General features: G+C 45.8%; 2 protein-coding genes across 2 annotated transcripts in view; both read right to left on the reverse strand.

Annotated features, from left to right (window-relative positions):
• The window catches only part of LOC140373684 (rho guanine nucleotide exchange factor TIAM1-like), a 94,058-nt gene extending 79,057 nt beyond the window's left edge, over positions 1-15,001 (reverse strand). The window contains exon 1 of the mRNA XM_072460310.1: positions 14,888-15,001. The gene's annotated coding sequence lies outside the window, so the exon portion shown is untranslated. The remainder of the gene's footprint in view (positions 1-14,887) is intronic.
• An 841-nt stretch (positions 15,002-15,842) lies between these two features.
• Positions 15,843-16,864, reverse strand: part of LOC140373668 (SR-related and CTD-associated factor 4-like) — a 39,916-nt gene continuing 38,894 nt past the window's right edge. The window contains exon 18 of the mRNA XM_072460286.1: positions 15,843-16,514. Within this exon, the coding sequence (XP_072316387.1) occupies positions 16,171-16,514 (344 nt within the window). The 3' untranslated portion in view covers positions 15,843-16,170. The remainder of the gene's footprint in view (positions 16,515-16,864) is intronic.

Consider the following 16,864-nt stretch of genomic DNA (forward strand, 5'->3'; position numbering starts at 1 on the left):
CATACAAAGGCAAATGATCGAATCGCAATATCCATTTTCGTACCAAAATGATAAAAAACATGTTTTTAATTCAAGGTTTGAGCCGATAAACTGATAACACATACACAATTATAGTCACTGTTCTACTGATAAAGCTCAAAATCTGTGCCTTTTATTTGATTTGATTCTTTAGCATCGAAACTTGTTCAAACAAATGTCTAGTTTTGATCGTTTTAGTATCGATTAGCATTCAATTAAATACTTATGACAATCCTAATCCGTAGGAAACATTGCAATTTGCAGTTTACAGTTACAATACAACATTTACACCCTGACTAGACAGTAGGGCGCCGTGTTCTCTCGTGCACTCACTTAAATCACCTCTGGCCCCAATTCAGCTGAACTTGGCACGACATAAACCATTAAACATACTTTCACGACCCAGATTGCAGCGCAGACAGTCACTTCGTCCGTCCGCTGATCAGAACTGCACTTGAATGTACACAAAGCCCCGAGTCAACACGCATCACGAGGAAGCAGATTTTAAACACAGCACAGTTTAGTTTTCGAGGGCGCACAACAGCCGTGACTAAAAAGCGTCACGTGCTCCGTTTGTTGAAGGTCTTGGCTTTCCCGATCGGCAGTGACCCCTCTGTGCTCGCCGTTCGCAGACAGAAGCGGTATTGTGAAGGAAGGGGTTTGAACGAGGAATATCTGAGAGGAGAAACGCAAGTATTACAGGAGACATGAAAGCGGGCGGGCCGGGGATCATTAGCGGGAGGATTCGGAGGTCTCCAGCAGCGAGGAGGACGGAGATCAAAGAGGGAGGAGACGCGGTGGGGGCTGTTTAGAATGCAAGCGCACGCCGCAGCGGAGAGAAGAACGCCAACGTACGGGACCACGGGCGGGAGACGGAGGGGAGGAAGGCTGCGATCGAAGGCGTAAAAGAGTAGACGCAGGTCGAAATGCGCTTTTGGTCCCATTAAAGCAGTGAAAATGAACCGAGTTTGGATTAAAATGGAGGGATATCATGATTTAGGGTTGATTGATGAAGGAAAAATAATAAATATTATTGAAATCATAATTGAAATCACATTTATTCAAACAATTATTAGGAAACCTGTACATATATTGAACACGTTTAATGTTGTTGTAATCAATTCAAGAAATAATCACAATTGTAACTGAAATTGTATTAATTGCACTGCCCAAACAGAATAAACTGATGTTTCAAGTAAGTCAAGACAGGATTGATTTTGGCTCGTGCTTGTGATACAAGAAGAAACGGGAAAACGAGACCATGCTGCTGTTACCCACAGTTTAACAGCAGCATGGTCTCAGTGCCAGGCTTGATGCTTGGAATGGGTAGGACCTTTTGTGTGAAGGGTTCGGCAATTCATCAAACCGAGAACGAGATTCTGTCACGTCTCATCGTCAAAACGTAATGGATTCCCAGTCTTCTGAGTCTGGACTTACGGACCGGCATTTTAGATGGTTTTAAAAGCTCCTTTAGGGGGCGAATGTTGATGAAACTCTTTTACCAGAAGCATCTGAAACTAGAACGTTGTGTCAACAGTGCTTTTTGTCTTTCTGTGTAGTTTGTATGCGAGTCCATGGCATTTCATCCTCATCCTAATTTCATCCTGTCCATCATCATCTTCTTCTGATCAATTAGCCATTTTGAGAACACAAAACATATTTTTACCAACTTCAACCTGGTAAATATTGACATTACGGCTCATTTTAAAGCTCAAACTCGACAGAATTCAGTTTATTTAACAACGTTTTGTTCTGGTTTCAATAAGTGTACAAATAATGCTGCAACAACAGTGATAACATGTTGAAGTACTATTAAAGAAAGTAACCTGGTATCGGCACATACTCAAAGCCAAAGTATTGATATCGGTATTTGAACAGAAAAAGCTGGATTGTATCACTTTGTTCACAGTCAATCCAGAAACAGTTCAGACCTGGAAAGAAATGAATTAAAACTCTAATTTAAGTCTGAATGTTCATGAAAATATTGAAATAGATTTGTATAAGTTTTTCAAATATTATGAGGAATTCAATATGAGGAAAAAAGGAAAGTATAGAATCACCGCAAAGAATATCATAGTCAAGTGAAAGCTGTGGTAATACTGCATGTGTGATTTGTATACATCTTAAAGTTGTACTAAAGCCTGAAAATGTTTCAAATCAAGTTCATCCACTGGCATCCGTGTGAGTCGAGCGTGCCGGAGTGCGAGTCCTGAGCAGCCCGGCGCTCTTAGTATCCATTATTCATCCTGACCGCACGTCCGGGCGGCGATCTGACAGGCGCTCCTCGCTGGGCCCGACAGGCGCTCCTCGCTGGGCCCGACAGGCGCTCCTCGCTGGGCCCGACAGGCCCTCCTCGCTGGGCCCGACAGGCGCTCCTTGCTCGGCCCGTCCGCTGCACCCGACCCTGGGAAAAGTCTACGGAGACCCGCCGACGCTCGTCTGTCATGTCTCCTCCAAATACACTCAGACCAAGAACTGCATAAATGAACTGCTCAAGCTCAAAATAGAACACAGGCCGCACAGACTGGAGGCTATTCTTGCAACAGCGCCCCCTGGCTTTGAGAGGAAGGAGGACTCCGCGTTTAAATAACTACAATTACAACTGGTTATACATATCATATTTTCCTCACAATGAAGACTGGAATTTGAAGCTACGTTGAACAAAGTATTTTTAGCAGTAAAATCATCTGTATTTGAATAAATGCATCTGGTGGATGAATGTAATTCCAGACAGTGGACTGTAGAGGCGCCATTATGATAAGATAAGATAAGATAATCCTTTATTGTCCCACATGGGGAAATTTCATTGGTGCAACGCAGGTAGATACAGAGGTAGATCCAGAAGAACAGATCACTTATAGGAAGTCTGAAAAACACTTTCAGTAGAAGATCTCCTATAAATAAATAAAAACTCCCATAGACAAATAAATACATAAATACCATTGCATGTGATCCCGACAGTAATTGCACATGAATATGTGTCACGACAGCACATAGATTGCACATGAATTTCACAGTAATTGCACATACGACAGAATTGCACATCAGTATTAGGTTAGGTCAGTATTGCGACGGGATAACGTGACAATCTCCGGGTAAGATGACTGTTCTCCGCAGTTTCATGAGTTCCTCCTTTGTGGAAACGCGGTACGGCGCAGGCCGGGGGGCGGGGCCGGAGCCGGGGGGCGGGGCCGGAGCCGGGGGGCGGGGCCGGAGCCGGGGGGCGGGGCCGGAGCCAGGGGGGCGGGGCCGGAGCCGGAGCCGGGGGGCGGGGCCGGAGCCGGGGGGCGGGGCCGGAGCCGGGGGGCGGGGCCGGAGCCGGGGGGCGGGGCCGGAGCCGGGGGACTCGGAGCCAAGACACATCGCAACGACACGACGAAAACACTCAATCCAGCCGAATAAAGTCAAAACAAGTTAATTTAAAGCGATTCCAGTGCGTGTCCCGATCGTTCGTGAAGTTCCTCTTTCATATAAACGTGTACATAAACGTGTACCGACGACACGCCGTACTTTAGCGCGGCCGGAGGGCGCGGGGGGGAGGGGCTGGTGGGCTCGCTCGGAGCTAGCTCACGTCACAACAACACAATGAACGCAACGAAAAACGCTCAAATCCAACCGAAAAAAGTCAAAAACAGTTGAATTAAAAAACTATTCCAGCGCGTGTCCCTATCGTACAGTAAAATAGAAAAAATATACTAACTATATTTACAAAATATAGGAGATAAAGCACAATAAGTGTGAGAAAGAAGAGAGAGCGTTTACACCGGGCTGCCAGCTGTACCAGCGCCTTATGACGTAATGACCGGAGATGAACAGTAATGAGCCGGAAATTTAGCTCTTGGAGTTTATCTTTGTCGTTAAGAAAACAACACATCTTAAAAATAAATCAGATTAAACATTTGCAACCTTTAAGTGTCCCGGATGTGCTTTTAAAGAGTTTAGATCGCGTCAATTGTGCCCAAAATCTGCAGAATCTGATTCACTTTCCACCTTCTGTCATTCAAAACGGTCTCTGGAGAAATAAACTTCATTATAAACCTCTGAACAGATCATATTTACTGATTATTAATATGATGTTCTCTTGATAAAATAGTTCAAACATGTTGTACTTTGACTAATGTGAAGGTTTTGTACATGGCAGGAGACTAACTCACTCATTTCAATTGAAATAAACACCTGAAAATCATTGGTTCGACTAAACTTTGCGATTTTATAAAAAAAAAAAAAAATTATGCAAATGTATTTTTAAAAAATATTTTTTTATCGTTTTGCATCAAACTTTGCTCTCTAGCTTAATTAACCAAAATAATAATAATAATAATCTATACAGAAGTACATCCATCCATCCATCTTCTGCCGCTTTATCCGGGGCCGGGTCGCGGGGGCAGCAGTCTGAGCAGGGACTCCCAGACTTCCTTCTCCCCAGACACGTCCTCTAACTCCTCCGGGGGGATCCTGAGGCGTTCCCAGGCCAGCCGAGAGACATAGTCTCTCCAGCGTGTCCTGGGTCTTCCCCGGGGCCTCTTCCTGGTGGGACATGCCTGAAACACCTCCCGAGGGAGGCGCCCAGGAGGCATCCGGAACAGATGCCCGAGCCACCTCAGCTGGCTCCTCTCGACGTGGAGGAGCAGCGGCTCTACTCCGAGCTCCCCCCGTGTGGCCGAGCTCCTCACCCTATCTCTAAGGGAGCGCCCAGCCACACGGCGGAGGAAACTCATTTCGACCACTTGTATCCGCGATCTTGTTCTTTCGGTCATTACCCAAAGCTCTTGACCATAGGTGAGGTCAGAACGTAGACCGACCGGTAAATAGAGAGCTTTGCCTTTCGGCTCAGCTCCCTCTTCACCACTGCAGCCGCTGCACCGATCCACCTGTCGTACAGAAGTACATTTGTAGCATAATGAATGAGCGCCATGACTCATTATTAATCCTCTTCTGTTGTCGACCTGGAGCTTTGTAAATCTGGTCAAATACTCAGTCTTTCTTCTGCCCTTGATAACATGTCCATCCCGAGAGCAAAAACACTTCACAATCTCAATAACGACCAAACAGAGACGTACTAGTGACCAGTCTTCATATGTAAAAGAAGAAAACACTCCAGATGCACCACAGCCTTTCCTTTTCTCCGGTTGTCCACATAAATCCTGATCACTCCAAGAGCACCATCAACCCATTCATCCACTAAAGAACTAAAGACGTACAGCCCTAATTCAACGCAGCACGGCTCACAGATCGAGCTAAAGTGACACTGATTTGAAGCCAATGTCGCTCGTTACACTTTCAACATTTATGCCCCCGCAGGCCAAGAGTAACACTGCAATAATGACTCTGCCGGTTCAGCCAACTTTACAATTGTATTCTGTCCATGACCGACGCAACGTGCGCTGAATCCAGATTGGATAACTCGCCTTGACAACTGGAATACACTCAGACCAAGTGTACGTTTGTGCCCGGAGTGGCGAGGTTTCCCACAGCGCCTGGGTGGAGCTCGCCGCTGGAGGGAGGAGGGCTCTGGAACTCATCTGGGGGGCTTTCTGGGCGAGATGCTCGGGAAGATAAGCCGCCGTCAGCATCATAAATTCAGCATGTGACCTCACAGTTATGTGCTGAAGGACTGGAGCGGTTTAAGCGGTGATGAATGAGACATGATGCAAGGCGTTTGAAACGAGGCCTGCATCAGATTAAAACCAGCAGAACAGGGAGACATGTACTTGGTTTTTGAAAAGTACTTTTGAACACGTCTGCATTGGTATTTAACCTTTTAGAACTTAAATGTGGCACTCTCATTTGGAATTAGGCGTTTGAAGCGCTTTGCTGGAAAGAGTCAAGAGTAAAAGAAATAAACTATTGTGAACAAGACACTAACGGACTCGTTCATAGAAGCTTCCAGTTCCATTTTTTCAGATATCAGTATTTGAACAATAATTGGGTTCCGGTACTGAAGCGCAGAACAGTACTTTTTGTTTTTTCCCTGTTGCTAATAATCACTATATTACAATATTCATAAAATTCTACAATCACAAACCTGTCATTATTAAAAGACACACAGAGACAGAGACAGAGACAGAGACACTATTTTGTACCAATAGTAACCTAAAAAAGATTTCTTTCAGGCATAAAGTCAAATCTGTACAAATATAGTGAAATATGTGAAAACTAAACCGCAGTGTGCTGTTTGCATCAAATTATAGCACGTTTTATTCTCCAAGAAGCAGGAAGTGTTCCGTTAGCATAATAGTTGTCATTAGCTTTACCGTGAAGGCAAATCTTACTTATAAACTCATTACAGTGAAAAATAAAGATACATGTACTACTGTGAAGAGTTTAAAATGAATTAGTTCAGTTTTTCACGCATTTAAGACGGTAAAAACCAGGTACAGCAGCTTTAACTTCTTTCCCGGTTCTACACGTGTTCTTAGCCATAGCAATGTTTGCACTTCCTGGTTTCATCGCTTTGTTGAAAGAGCATATTTGTCAGTTCTACAAAGTGCTCTTCATACGTTTGATGTCATGTTTCATGAGGTTGAAAACGCAAGCTTTACTGCGCCGCCACTATCGATAATAAACTGCTGCTCCACATCCTTTTATTCCATTTTTGGTTGATTAAATAGACCCTATGAAAGACTATGGTAATTTGAATCCAAACAAGATCCAATCATTCCAATGGCTTTTACACAGCACAAGTGGTTTATCTGAACGCCACGCCTCGTAATATTCCAAAGTGGTCCAAAGACGGCGGAGGGCGGAGCGCCTTGAGTGCGACACATTCGTCCTGATGGAGACGGACGCGCGTGCAGAGGACAAACCAACGCTACACAGACGTACACGGACGGACGCCCATCCATCACGACCCAACGCTGCAGTCACTCAACTCATAACCACGTTTGAACAAAAAAGGTTTGAATTGAGATTGAAAAGTGTTGTAAGTGGAGTTTTGAGGACACGACTTGGCTGCGTGCCGGGACTCATCGAGCGAGAATCCCAGAAGCGCTGCGATATGAACAACGCTGCACCGTCTGCCAAAGACTAGTGTGCGGGATGAGATATGGAATTCAATTAGAAAGCCGTAACATTTTGAAATTAGAATGACTCACTTTGGCAGAATGAATACGTCCGTACAGGAGTTACAGTTGTGTTTCAATGTCAAGCAAAAGAGTGTGTGGTACTAAATAAGCTAAAGCACGAGGGACGATATACACCTCTGTGTTAGAGATCTGTGACTTCAAGGACAAACTGGCCCAAATTGAGTTTCACCACGTTCCATTGTTCACTCGTCAAAAAAACGCTTCATTCGCGCTAGTTTGATGAGTCGTGTTGAGGACGTCCTCTCGCTCTGAGCGTCACTTTCCCTGATCTGTGATGTCATATTCGACCAGCTACTCCTGGCAGTGCCACGGGCTAAAGGTCAGAGGTGATCGAGCCTTTGCAGTGGCAGCTCCAAAACTGTGGAACAAAGTGCCACTCCTCATAAGAAAAGCCTCCTCACTGCCTCTTTTTAAATCGCTTCTTAAAACCATCTGTTTTCTCTGGCTTTTAACTCCATGTAGTGTGTTGATTGTATGTTTTATATGTGCTGGGAGAGCAGCACCTTTTATTTTGTTTATTTTTATTCCATTGATTTTAGTGTGTTTGTTTGATTTAATTTTCTATTTGATTTTGTTTTTATATCTTATTGTATTACTTTTATCCTATTTATGCCTCTGTAGTCTTTTACCTGCTGTGAAGCACTTTGGAACCCTCTGGTTGTATAAATCGTGCTATATAAATAAAGTGGATTGGATATTCTACCTGTGACACGGCTCAGAGATCTTCTGCGCCGTTTTTAAGTTCAGAAATCATGTTGTTGTTGTGAAATCATGCGCAGTATTTCTTCTAAAGAGTATTATGATGACTTTCTGTTTTTGTACAAATATATACATATATATACACACATTGAAATAAATGTAAAACATGAGATGCCAAACTAATTCAAGGCCAAGAAAAATACAAATAATGCTTAGGATACATTTGTGGTCTAATTATCGTCTCTACAAGTGTTGGTTATTGGTCACAACAGTAAGACATATGGGACCATCCCTTGTAACCACACGCACACGCTGAGCCCGGCACCTGGAGATGGGCCCCTGATCCTAACAATAAAGAGTACTTTGACCTTAAACCTTAAAGTTAAAGTTTCTGTACCGGATTTAAAATGGCAAATAGATAATTTTAACAGTTTGCAGCGGTCCAAAGTTATAGCTCACTTAGTGCATTCTGAGCATCTTAATTAGGGCAAAGGTCATGGTAAAGCTAACAACAACTAGCATGCTAATAGATGGCTTCCCGTTTCAAGGAGAAGCCATCAGACAGTAATCTCATTTTAATCATACCAGCTTTTCCGTTATTTTATGAAAATAAAATAGCAGGTATAAACATATCCTGTTGCCAGAGGTGCAAAATCACTGAAATTGCAAAAATGCCAAGCATGTTTTACAGAATTAACGGTCTCAACTGTAAAGTGGATGTACAACATGTAGTTGCATTTTATTCTCCGACAACACAAATCTATATGATGTGGGTTAAGTCTCACCTCTTTCTTACGCGACTGCTTCTTTTGCCCGTTTAGCACCGCCTCAGTTCCCCCATCATGCACTGCAAACCACCGAGAACTCCACAGCTGATTCAGAACTTTGCTGGTCCCGTCAGATCGCCAGAACGTAAAAGCACGTCCAACACGAACCGCGACAAACTTGGTCTAGTGTCACGCGATCGCTGTTAGGAACGAGTCCCACCGTTTACCCGAGGCTTGGCTAAACAAAAGAGTATTTACTTTGGAAATAAACGAGGAGTTAAGTGCGTGCGTGGGGCAGGACACACAAAAGACCCGCTATGAAGGGTTAAAATATGCACATGCAACACATCAGCCGGGCATCTGACAACACCACTGTACACGCCCGCCAAACAAAGCCCCCATTGGGAAGGAACGCCCACGTATTATCCTATGAATGTGGCCTTATGAATGCATTCTTTCACCACGTGTTGCCGTGTTGATCTAACGTTCGGGGTCTTCAGAGCGGAGTGGACACAGGACAAGATGGTGTTACATATCACTTCTTGAGAAGTGATATGTGACAGCAGCGCTCAGGTCGTGTTACTCGCCTGAGGACGCATGGCTGAGCTGGAGGAGCACATATGCCCCCCAGCGGGAGGCTTGTTCAGGCAGATGACCCATGTCTAAAGTGTGGGGGGTCGACACGAAAAGGCCAGTGCATCCAGTAGGCAAAAGATACATTTAAAACCGCCATGTTAGAGCAAATAAAACATGCATTTTACAAACTAAATTTCAATATGGTAGAATTAAAATGTATCAGGTCAGAATATATGTTTGCTGCACAATAATAGCAAACCACATAATAAGGATTCCTATACAAGACAACACGTGACCAACTTGACTGGGCTTAGAACATATAATCCTCCCCTGTGACCGAGTTGGTTTGAGGCCTTGTGTGGAGTTTGCATGTTCTCCCTGTGTCTGCGGGACGTCCCAGAGGAGGAGAGTCCAAATTTCAGCAGGACTTTTCTGGTAATGTAGGATTTAAGAGTGTTCTATTTTGTTTTTATTCTGTTTACTTACCTGCTAATAGTATTACCTATTACCTAGTCTTGTGCTAGCTATTTTTACTTTATTTTATTCTATTATCATTATTGTATTATTATTATTATCTTTATCTTTTTATTTTTTATTTATCTATTTTATTTTATTTCCCAAGAGTGTGTTTTTTTTAAACTTCCTATAATCTGTTCTTTCCTCCTGTTTCTACTGCAGTGTAACAACGAAATTTCCCCTTGTGTGGATATTAAAGGTTTATCTTATCTTATCTTATTTTGGGGATTTAATCAGGTTTTGACAATACAAAACATTTCCAACTCAATTTTGATACTAAGGAAATGGCTCAATATCCATTTTTAAACCATAATAATATCGAGGGGCGGGGAAAAAAAAGTTATTATATTTATAGAATGTCATTTTTGAGACAAAACACTGCTTAGTTCGTAGTTCCATGCGCAAAACCCTCCTTTTGACTGCATTTCCAGTTAAAGATCTGGACATCCCTGTGTCTGAAGCAAAGCGGATTCAGTAAACGTGCCACGCCTCCTATAATAACTTTCTGCACAAGCGTCCTTTTCCCCACACGACTTCCACAGTCTCCTCGTAGCAGCTTCACACAAAGCACCTGCCAGAGGAGGAAGGGCGATTACCAGGCCTCACCGTGCTCCATATCACACGAGGACAACAGCCGAGGACGCTGCCAGAACGCCAAACAAAGTCCACACCCCTGAGGTCCCGCGGGAGGAGGGTCCGCTTTCAGCACAGACACCTGCACCCGGCCCCGCGCAGAGGAGGTGGGCACGGGGCCAGAGGTGGATCACATCACAATGGGCAGGTGGCAGGGGCAGGGCCGGGCGAAGGAAGGGACATCTGGGACAACGCTGGACACCCAAAGCGGCCCCCAAAATGTCACTTCAGTGCCACGTGACCAGGCTCGGCTTTGGGACAGTCGACAAAATAAGACAATACATCCAGACAACAGCTTAAACATGTGAAGCAGGTCTTTTTTTAATAATAGGCTTGAAAACTGGTGCATTTAATGTGTTTCCGTTGGATAAAGAGGGACTACGTTTATTTGATACTTTATAAAACGACTATGTGTGTTAGTACGTGCGGAGCAGAGCAGGGAAGTCAAAAGTTGAACTCAAGTAAACGTATCCCTAGTTCACTGTAAGGGTCACAGAATTGAGAGTAAAAAAGTATCATTTGTCAACTCATTTTGGCATTGAAATATAATGAGGTTAAATGGGAAATGGAGGTTTTTTTCTAATATAGAAAACCAGGAAGACACAAACAGGAGAAAGGTTCATTTTAAGAGGATTTTGTCAACACTAGCCTGGTAAACACCCATTTGAAAACGTTGAAAGCTGTATTTACACCTCCCCCAGGCCTCAGCACGAGTGAGGGGTCAGATCTGGTGTGAGGGGTCAGATCTGGTGTAAGGGGTCAGATCTGGAGTGAGGGGTCAGATCTGGTGTGAGGGGGTCAGATCTGGTGTGAGGGGGTCAGATCTGGTGTGAGGGGTCAGATCTGGTGTGAGGGGTCAGATCTGGTGTAAGGGGTCAGATCTGGAGTGAGGGGTCAGATCTGGTGTGAGGGGGTCAGATCTGGAGTGAGGGGTCAGATCTGGTGTGAGGGGGTCAGATCTGGTGTGAGGGGTCAGATCTGGTGTGAGGGGTCAGATCTGGTGTGAGGGGTCAGATCTGGAGTGAGGGGTCAGATCTGGTGTGAGGGGGTCAGATCTGGAGTGAGGGGTCAGATCTGGTGTGAGGGGTCAGATCTGGTGTGAGGGGGTCAGATCTGGTGTGAGGGGGTCAGATCTGGTGTGAGGGGTCAGATCTGGTGTGAGGGGTCAGATCTGGTGTGAGGGGGTCAGATCTGGTGTGAGGGGTCAGATCTGGAGTGAGGGGTTAGATCTGGTGTGAGGGGGTCAGATCTGGTGTGAGGGGTCAGATCTGGTGTGCGGGGTCAGATCTGGAGTGAGGGGTCAGATCTGGTGTGAGGGGGTCAGATCTGGAGTGAGGGGTCAGATCTGGTGTGAGGGGTCAGATCTGGTGTAAGGGGTCAGATCTGGTGTGAGGGGGTCAGATCTGGTGTGAGGGGTCAGATCTGGAGTGAGGGGTCAGATCTGGTGTGAGGGGTCAGATCTGGTGTGAGGGGGTCAGATCTGGTGTGAGGGGGTCAGATCTGGTGTGAGGGGTCAGATCTGGTGTGAGGGGGTCAGATCTGGTGTGAGGGGTCAGATCTGGTGTGAGGGGGTCAGATCTGGTGTGAGGGGTCAGATCTGGTGTGAGGGGTCAGATCTGGTGTGAGGGGGTCAGATCTGGTGTGAGGGGGTCAGATCTGGTGTGAGGGGTCAGATCTGGTGTGAGGGGGTCAGATCTGGAGTGAGGGGTCAGATCTGGTGTGAGGGGGTCAGATCTGGAGTGAGGGGTTAGATCTGGTGTGAGGGGGTTAGATCTGGTGTGAGGGGTCAGATCTGGTGTGAGGGGTCAGATCTGGTGTGAGGGGTCAGATCTGGAGTGAGGGGTCAGATCTGGTGTGAGGGGGTCAGATCTGGTGTGAGGGGTCAGATCTGGTGTGAGGGGTCAGATCTGGTGTGAGGGGGTCAGATCTGGAGTGAGGGGTCAGATCTGGTGTGAGGGGGTCAGATCTGGAGTGAGGGGTCAGATCTGGTGTGAGGGGTCAGATCTGGTGTGAGGGGTCAGATCTGGAGTGAGGGGTCAGATCTGGACCCAACGTTCTCCCAAGTTCTGGAAAATACAGGATTCACTCACGGAAACTAGTTGCAGAATGATATTATGAGAAGCTACATGAGAAGGTACAGGCATCACTGGAGCCAGCTACTTTTCAACTTGAGGGTCTTTAGGGTCAAATCTCATAGAAATATCAGACAGCAAAAAACAAAGCACTTCATCCGTTAAGAAAAGTTGAAAAGCCTTTAGTCAACGTTTAATTCTTTATAAATCAAGTGAAAATGATGAATTTGCCCCTAATCCCTCCATACTAAACATTATAAGGAGACATATTATGCTTTTTTCCAGGCATTAAACTATAACAAGTACATTTTGTTCATTATAAAAAAAAAACAATAATGCTCTAAAATGGCTTAGTAATAGAAACTGGTCCATTGACTTCCTGTTCAGAGCTGCAGAACTGATAAGCCTCTTTCATATTTCACCGTAACGAGCAGCAGATTGTCATTTAAAAAAAAAAATTTTTTGAAAGTGGCTTTGTGACATGTGAGTGACACTCTACATGTGTCACTCAGAGACTTCATTTTCAAATAATCACACTAATTACAGGAATGTGGGCGGGGATAGGTGAAAACAGGACTTTTCTGAGCACTTGAGCCTCAGTTGCAAGAAAATACAGGCTTGACTCAGACATACAGGACTCACAACACAACTGAGAGTAAAATAATGACGAGGAGATCCTGTTGTAACGAGCTCGATCAAATGGATTTAGCAGAATACGTCCCCTTTAAAACACGCGGTAAATTGGCTTTAATTAAGAAAAAACGTGGAGCTCAAGTCAGTTTTCTCTCATGAGGCAAAAAAAAACACTTCTATTCCAGGACCAAACCGCCCACAACGCCACTCTCACCCGGACCGAGCTCACCAGCACCGACCCGTCTCACCCACACCGACGGGGCTCACCAGCACCGACCCGTCTCACCCACACCGACCCGTCTCACCCGCACCGACCCGTCTCACCAGCACCGACCCGTCTCACCCACACCGACCCGTCTCACCCACACCGACGGGGCTCACCAGCACCGACCGACCGGGCTTCTTTTCTCCATCTACGTTCTCACCTCTGACAATGACGCATGCAAACTTGAGCTCGTCATAACACACACAGTAACACACAGTCACACACACACACACACACAGTAACACACACAGTAACACACACACACACAGTAACACACACACACACAGTCACACACACACAGTAACACACACACACACACACACAGTAACACACACACACAGTAACACACACACACAGTAACACACACAGTAACACACACACACACAGTAACACACACACACACACAGTAACACACACACACACACACACACAGTAACACACACACAGTAACACACACACACACACAGTAACACACACACACACACACACACAGTCACACACACACACACACACACACACAGTAACACACACAGTAACACACACACACACACACAGTAACACACACACACACAGTAACACACACACACACACAGTCACACACACACAGTAACACACAGTCACACACACACACACACACAGTAACACACACAGTAACACACACACAGTAACACACACACACACACACACACAGTAACACACACAGTAACACACACACACACACACAGTAACACACACACACACACAGTCACACACACACACACACACAGTAACACAGTAACACACACACAGTAACACACACAGTAACACACACACACACACAGTAACACACACACACACACAGTCACACACACACACACACACAGTAACACAGTAACACACACACAGTAACACACACAGTAACACACACACAGTAACACACACACACACACACACACACACACACACAGTAACACACACACAGTAACACACACACACACACAGTAACACACACAGTAACACACACACACACACAGTAACACACACACACACACAGTCACACACACACACACACACAGTAACACAGTAACACACACACAGTAACACACACAGTAACACACACAGTAACACACACACACACACAGTCACACACACACACACACACAGTAACACAGTAACACACACACAGTAACACACACAGTAACACACACAGTAACACACACACACACACAGTAACACACACACTCACTCTCTCCTCCGCCGCCGTGTCCATCCCAAACACGACGAGCCCCGTTAACCTGATGTACCGGGGCTCACCGCATGACGCAGAGCCGTGCGCCCCCCGCCGCGCTGCCGTCTGGGCTCCTCCGCGTCCATGTGGCGCTCGCGACGTTCAGCCGCTTCCGAACCAACGATTTACCGCCTCAAAAATGTTGCAAAAAATGCCCAATACCGTTAATAACTCCTCTGCGCATTCGGCCGCGCGTAACGTTCCCACCGCCTCACGGTCAGAACACCGCGTTTGTGACGTGTCGGCGCGGCGCGGTGCGGTGCGGCGCGGGAGCCGTCACCTCTCATAAAACTTGCCTGATTGAACGGCGCCGCGGCGGAGCACGTTCCCGAGCCGCGGGGAAGTCGGTTACTTACGTGCGTTCGGCGTGCTGCAGCTCGCACGGGGCTCGCGGGGACGTGGTAGCGGTCATGTTCGAGCGCGACGGTCGCGGGGGGTTTGTGTGCGTCCTGGCGGTGCCCGGGAGGAGGACGGAGGCGGGGATGAGAGGGGCAGCAGACCGCGCGTGTTGTTGGGGTCTTCGGCGGCGGAACGGGACCGGGAGGGGCGGGCCCGGTGGTGCCAAGTGGATCGCGAGGATGCCGTTTGTTTGTGCGCGCAGCCAATCGCGGTCTGGTTACCACACAACACCGCGCGATGAGGGAAGCTGCGTGTCCGGGTTACGGGCGTGTTGTCAACGGGAGTTATTTAGCCATTTTTTAATTTAGTTGTAGATTTTTATGATCAAAGGAGACATAGTATGATTTTTATCAGACATTTAGTATTGAACTATAATCAAAACAGATGATCGTTTTACATTTTGTTCATTATAAACCGCAATATTGATCAAAAACGGATTAATAGTAGAAACAGGTTCATCGACTTCCTGTTTAAAACTTGAGAACTGATAAGCCCCGCCTCTTCTTAGTGACGTGTCACCGAAGCAACAGCTAAATGTCACGTATGTGGTGTTTTTGTCTTTGAAAAGTGGCTCTGTGACATGTTATGCTGAGTTAATTTGTGCGTTTTTATCTAGGAAAGTTGTGATTTTGACATTGCCAATAATAAAATCGCAAATTAGACAAGGAAATAAATGTATATCCACTCACTCTAAGAGCTGCGTTGTCTATTTCTCCTTTGGTTTAATATGTATTTGTCCAATGGAAAATTCTCTGAGATGTGTTGACACAATTTGAGCTTTGAAAAACATAATTGACAATTTGACATGTTAATCCCATTTTCATTGGCTGCTGGATTATTTCCTTGTATTGATGCTTCTCTTCTATTTTTACCCTAATTATTGTAAAACATAAAACAACACCACACAGAAAGTTAAAATGCAAGTCTTTTCATTTTTAATATTCACACACTTGTTTGTCCTCATAATGTACAACACTGATGCGCCACTGTGGACACTCCGCCCTCTAGTGGCCACATAAGGATCTCTTCATTTCACAGTTTTTCCAGTTGTCACAACAAATCAAGAAGTGAGAAATCATATCAAAAATATCTCTTTGTCTGAAGAGCAAAGAAACTAGACGCATACAAATATACAAAGAGTCTTTACATTATTCACAACGACCTCCAGTGGAATATTGTCCTTTCCTTCCATTTTGGCAAAGATGGATTAAAAAAAAAATGAATGTAGTATTAAAAGGTTCTACCACCGGGGTCTGAAAGGTGGTGGTCCGAATCCCGGTCGAAAGTGTCCCATGTCCATGCCGGGTCTGGGGAAGGGTGGCCCGCGAGGGGGGAAGGGCATGGGCATTCCGAAGCGGTCCGGGGGGAACATATGGGGTCCTCCCGGGGGCATCATCAGGGGGCGACCCATGTGAGGCGGCGGCATGTACGGGGGCATTCCCGGAGGGGGCATCCCGGGCAGGGGGAACGGGCCGGGCATAGAGAAGGGTGGAGCCGCGGTGGAAACGGCAGAGGCCATGTTGGGGTGACCTTTAGTGTCCGATGTCGGGGACTGGGCCGCCGAGACGTCAGGGTTCAGACTCACTGTGGGAAAAGACCATCAATGTCACCAATTTTGCTCAACTTTTTGCTCTAGTGAAGTAAACACAATGAATCAACAAATAAGGATGTAGAGTCGAGCGAGTGGTCATGGGTTAGGGTTTCCACACCCCACTGACCATGAGGCCGGTCTCACTCGGTCTCTTTATTTTCTTTTCTTTTTTTTAACAAAGAATGATTAAAAAGGAACAGATTTGTGAGCACGGATTGTAGATCATTGTAAATGAAAAAATGCAAAAATAATACATTGTTGACAGGACGTTGATGTCCAAGGACAGGTCTAAGGACAGGTCTAAAGACAGGTCTAAGGAAAGGTCTAAGGACAGGTCTAAGGA

Source organism: Eucyclogobius newberryi, unplaced genomic scaffold, assembly GCF_026437365.1.
Source record: "Eucyclogobius newberryi isolate DKJ021-1_F unplaced genomic scaffold, fEucNew1.0.hap1 SCAF_10, whole genome shotgun sequence".
In the NCBI taxonomy this organism is placed as follows: Eukaryota; Metazoa; Chordata; class Actinopteri; order Gobiiformes; family Gobiidae; genus Eucyclogobius; species Eucyclogobius newberryi.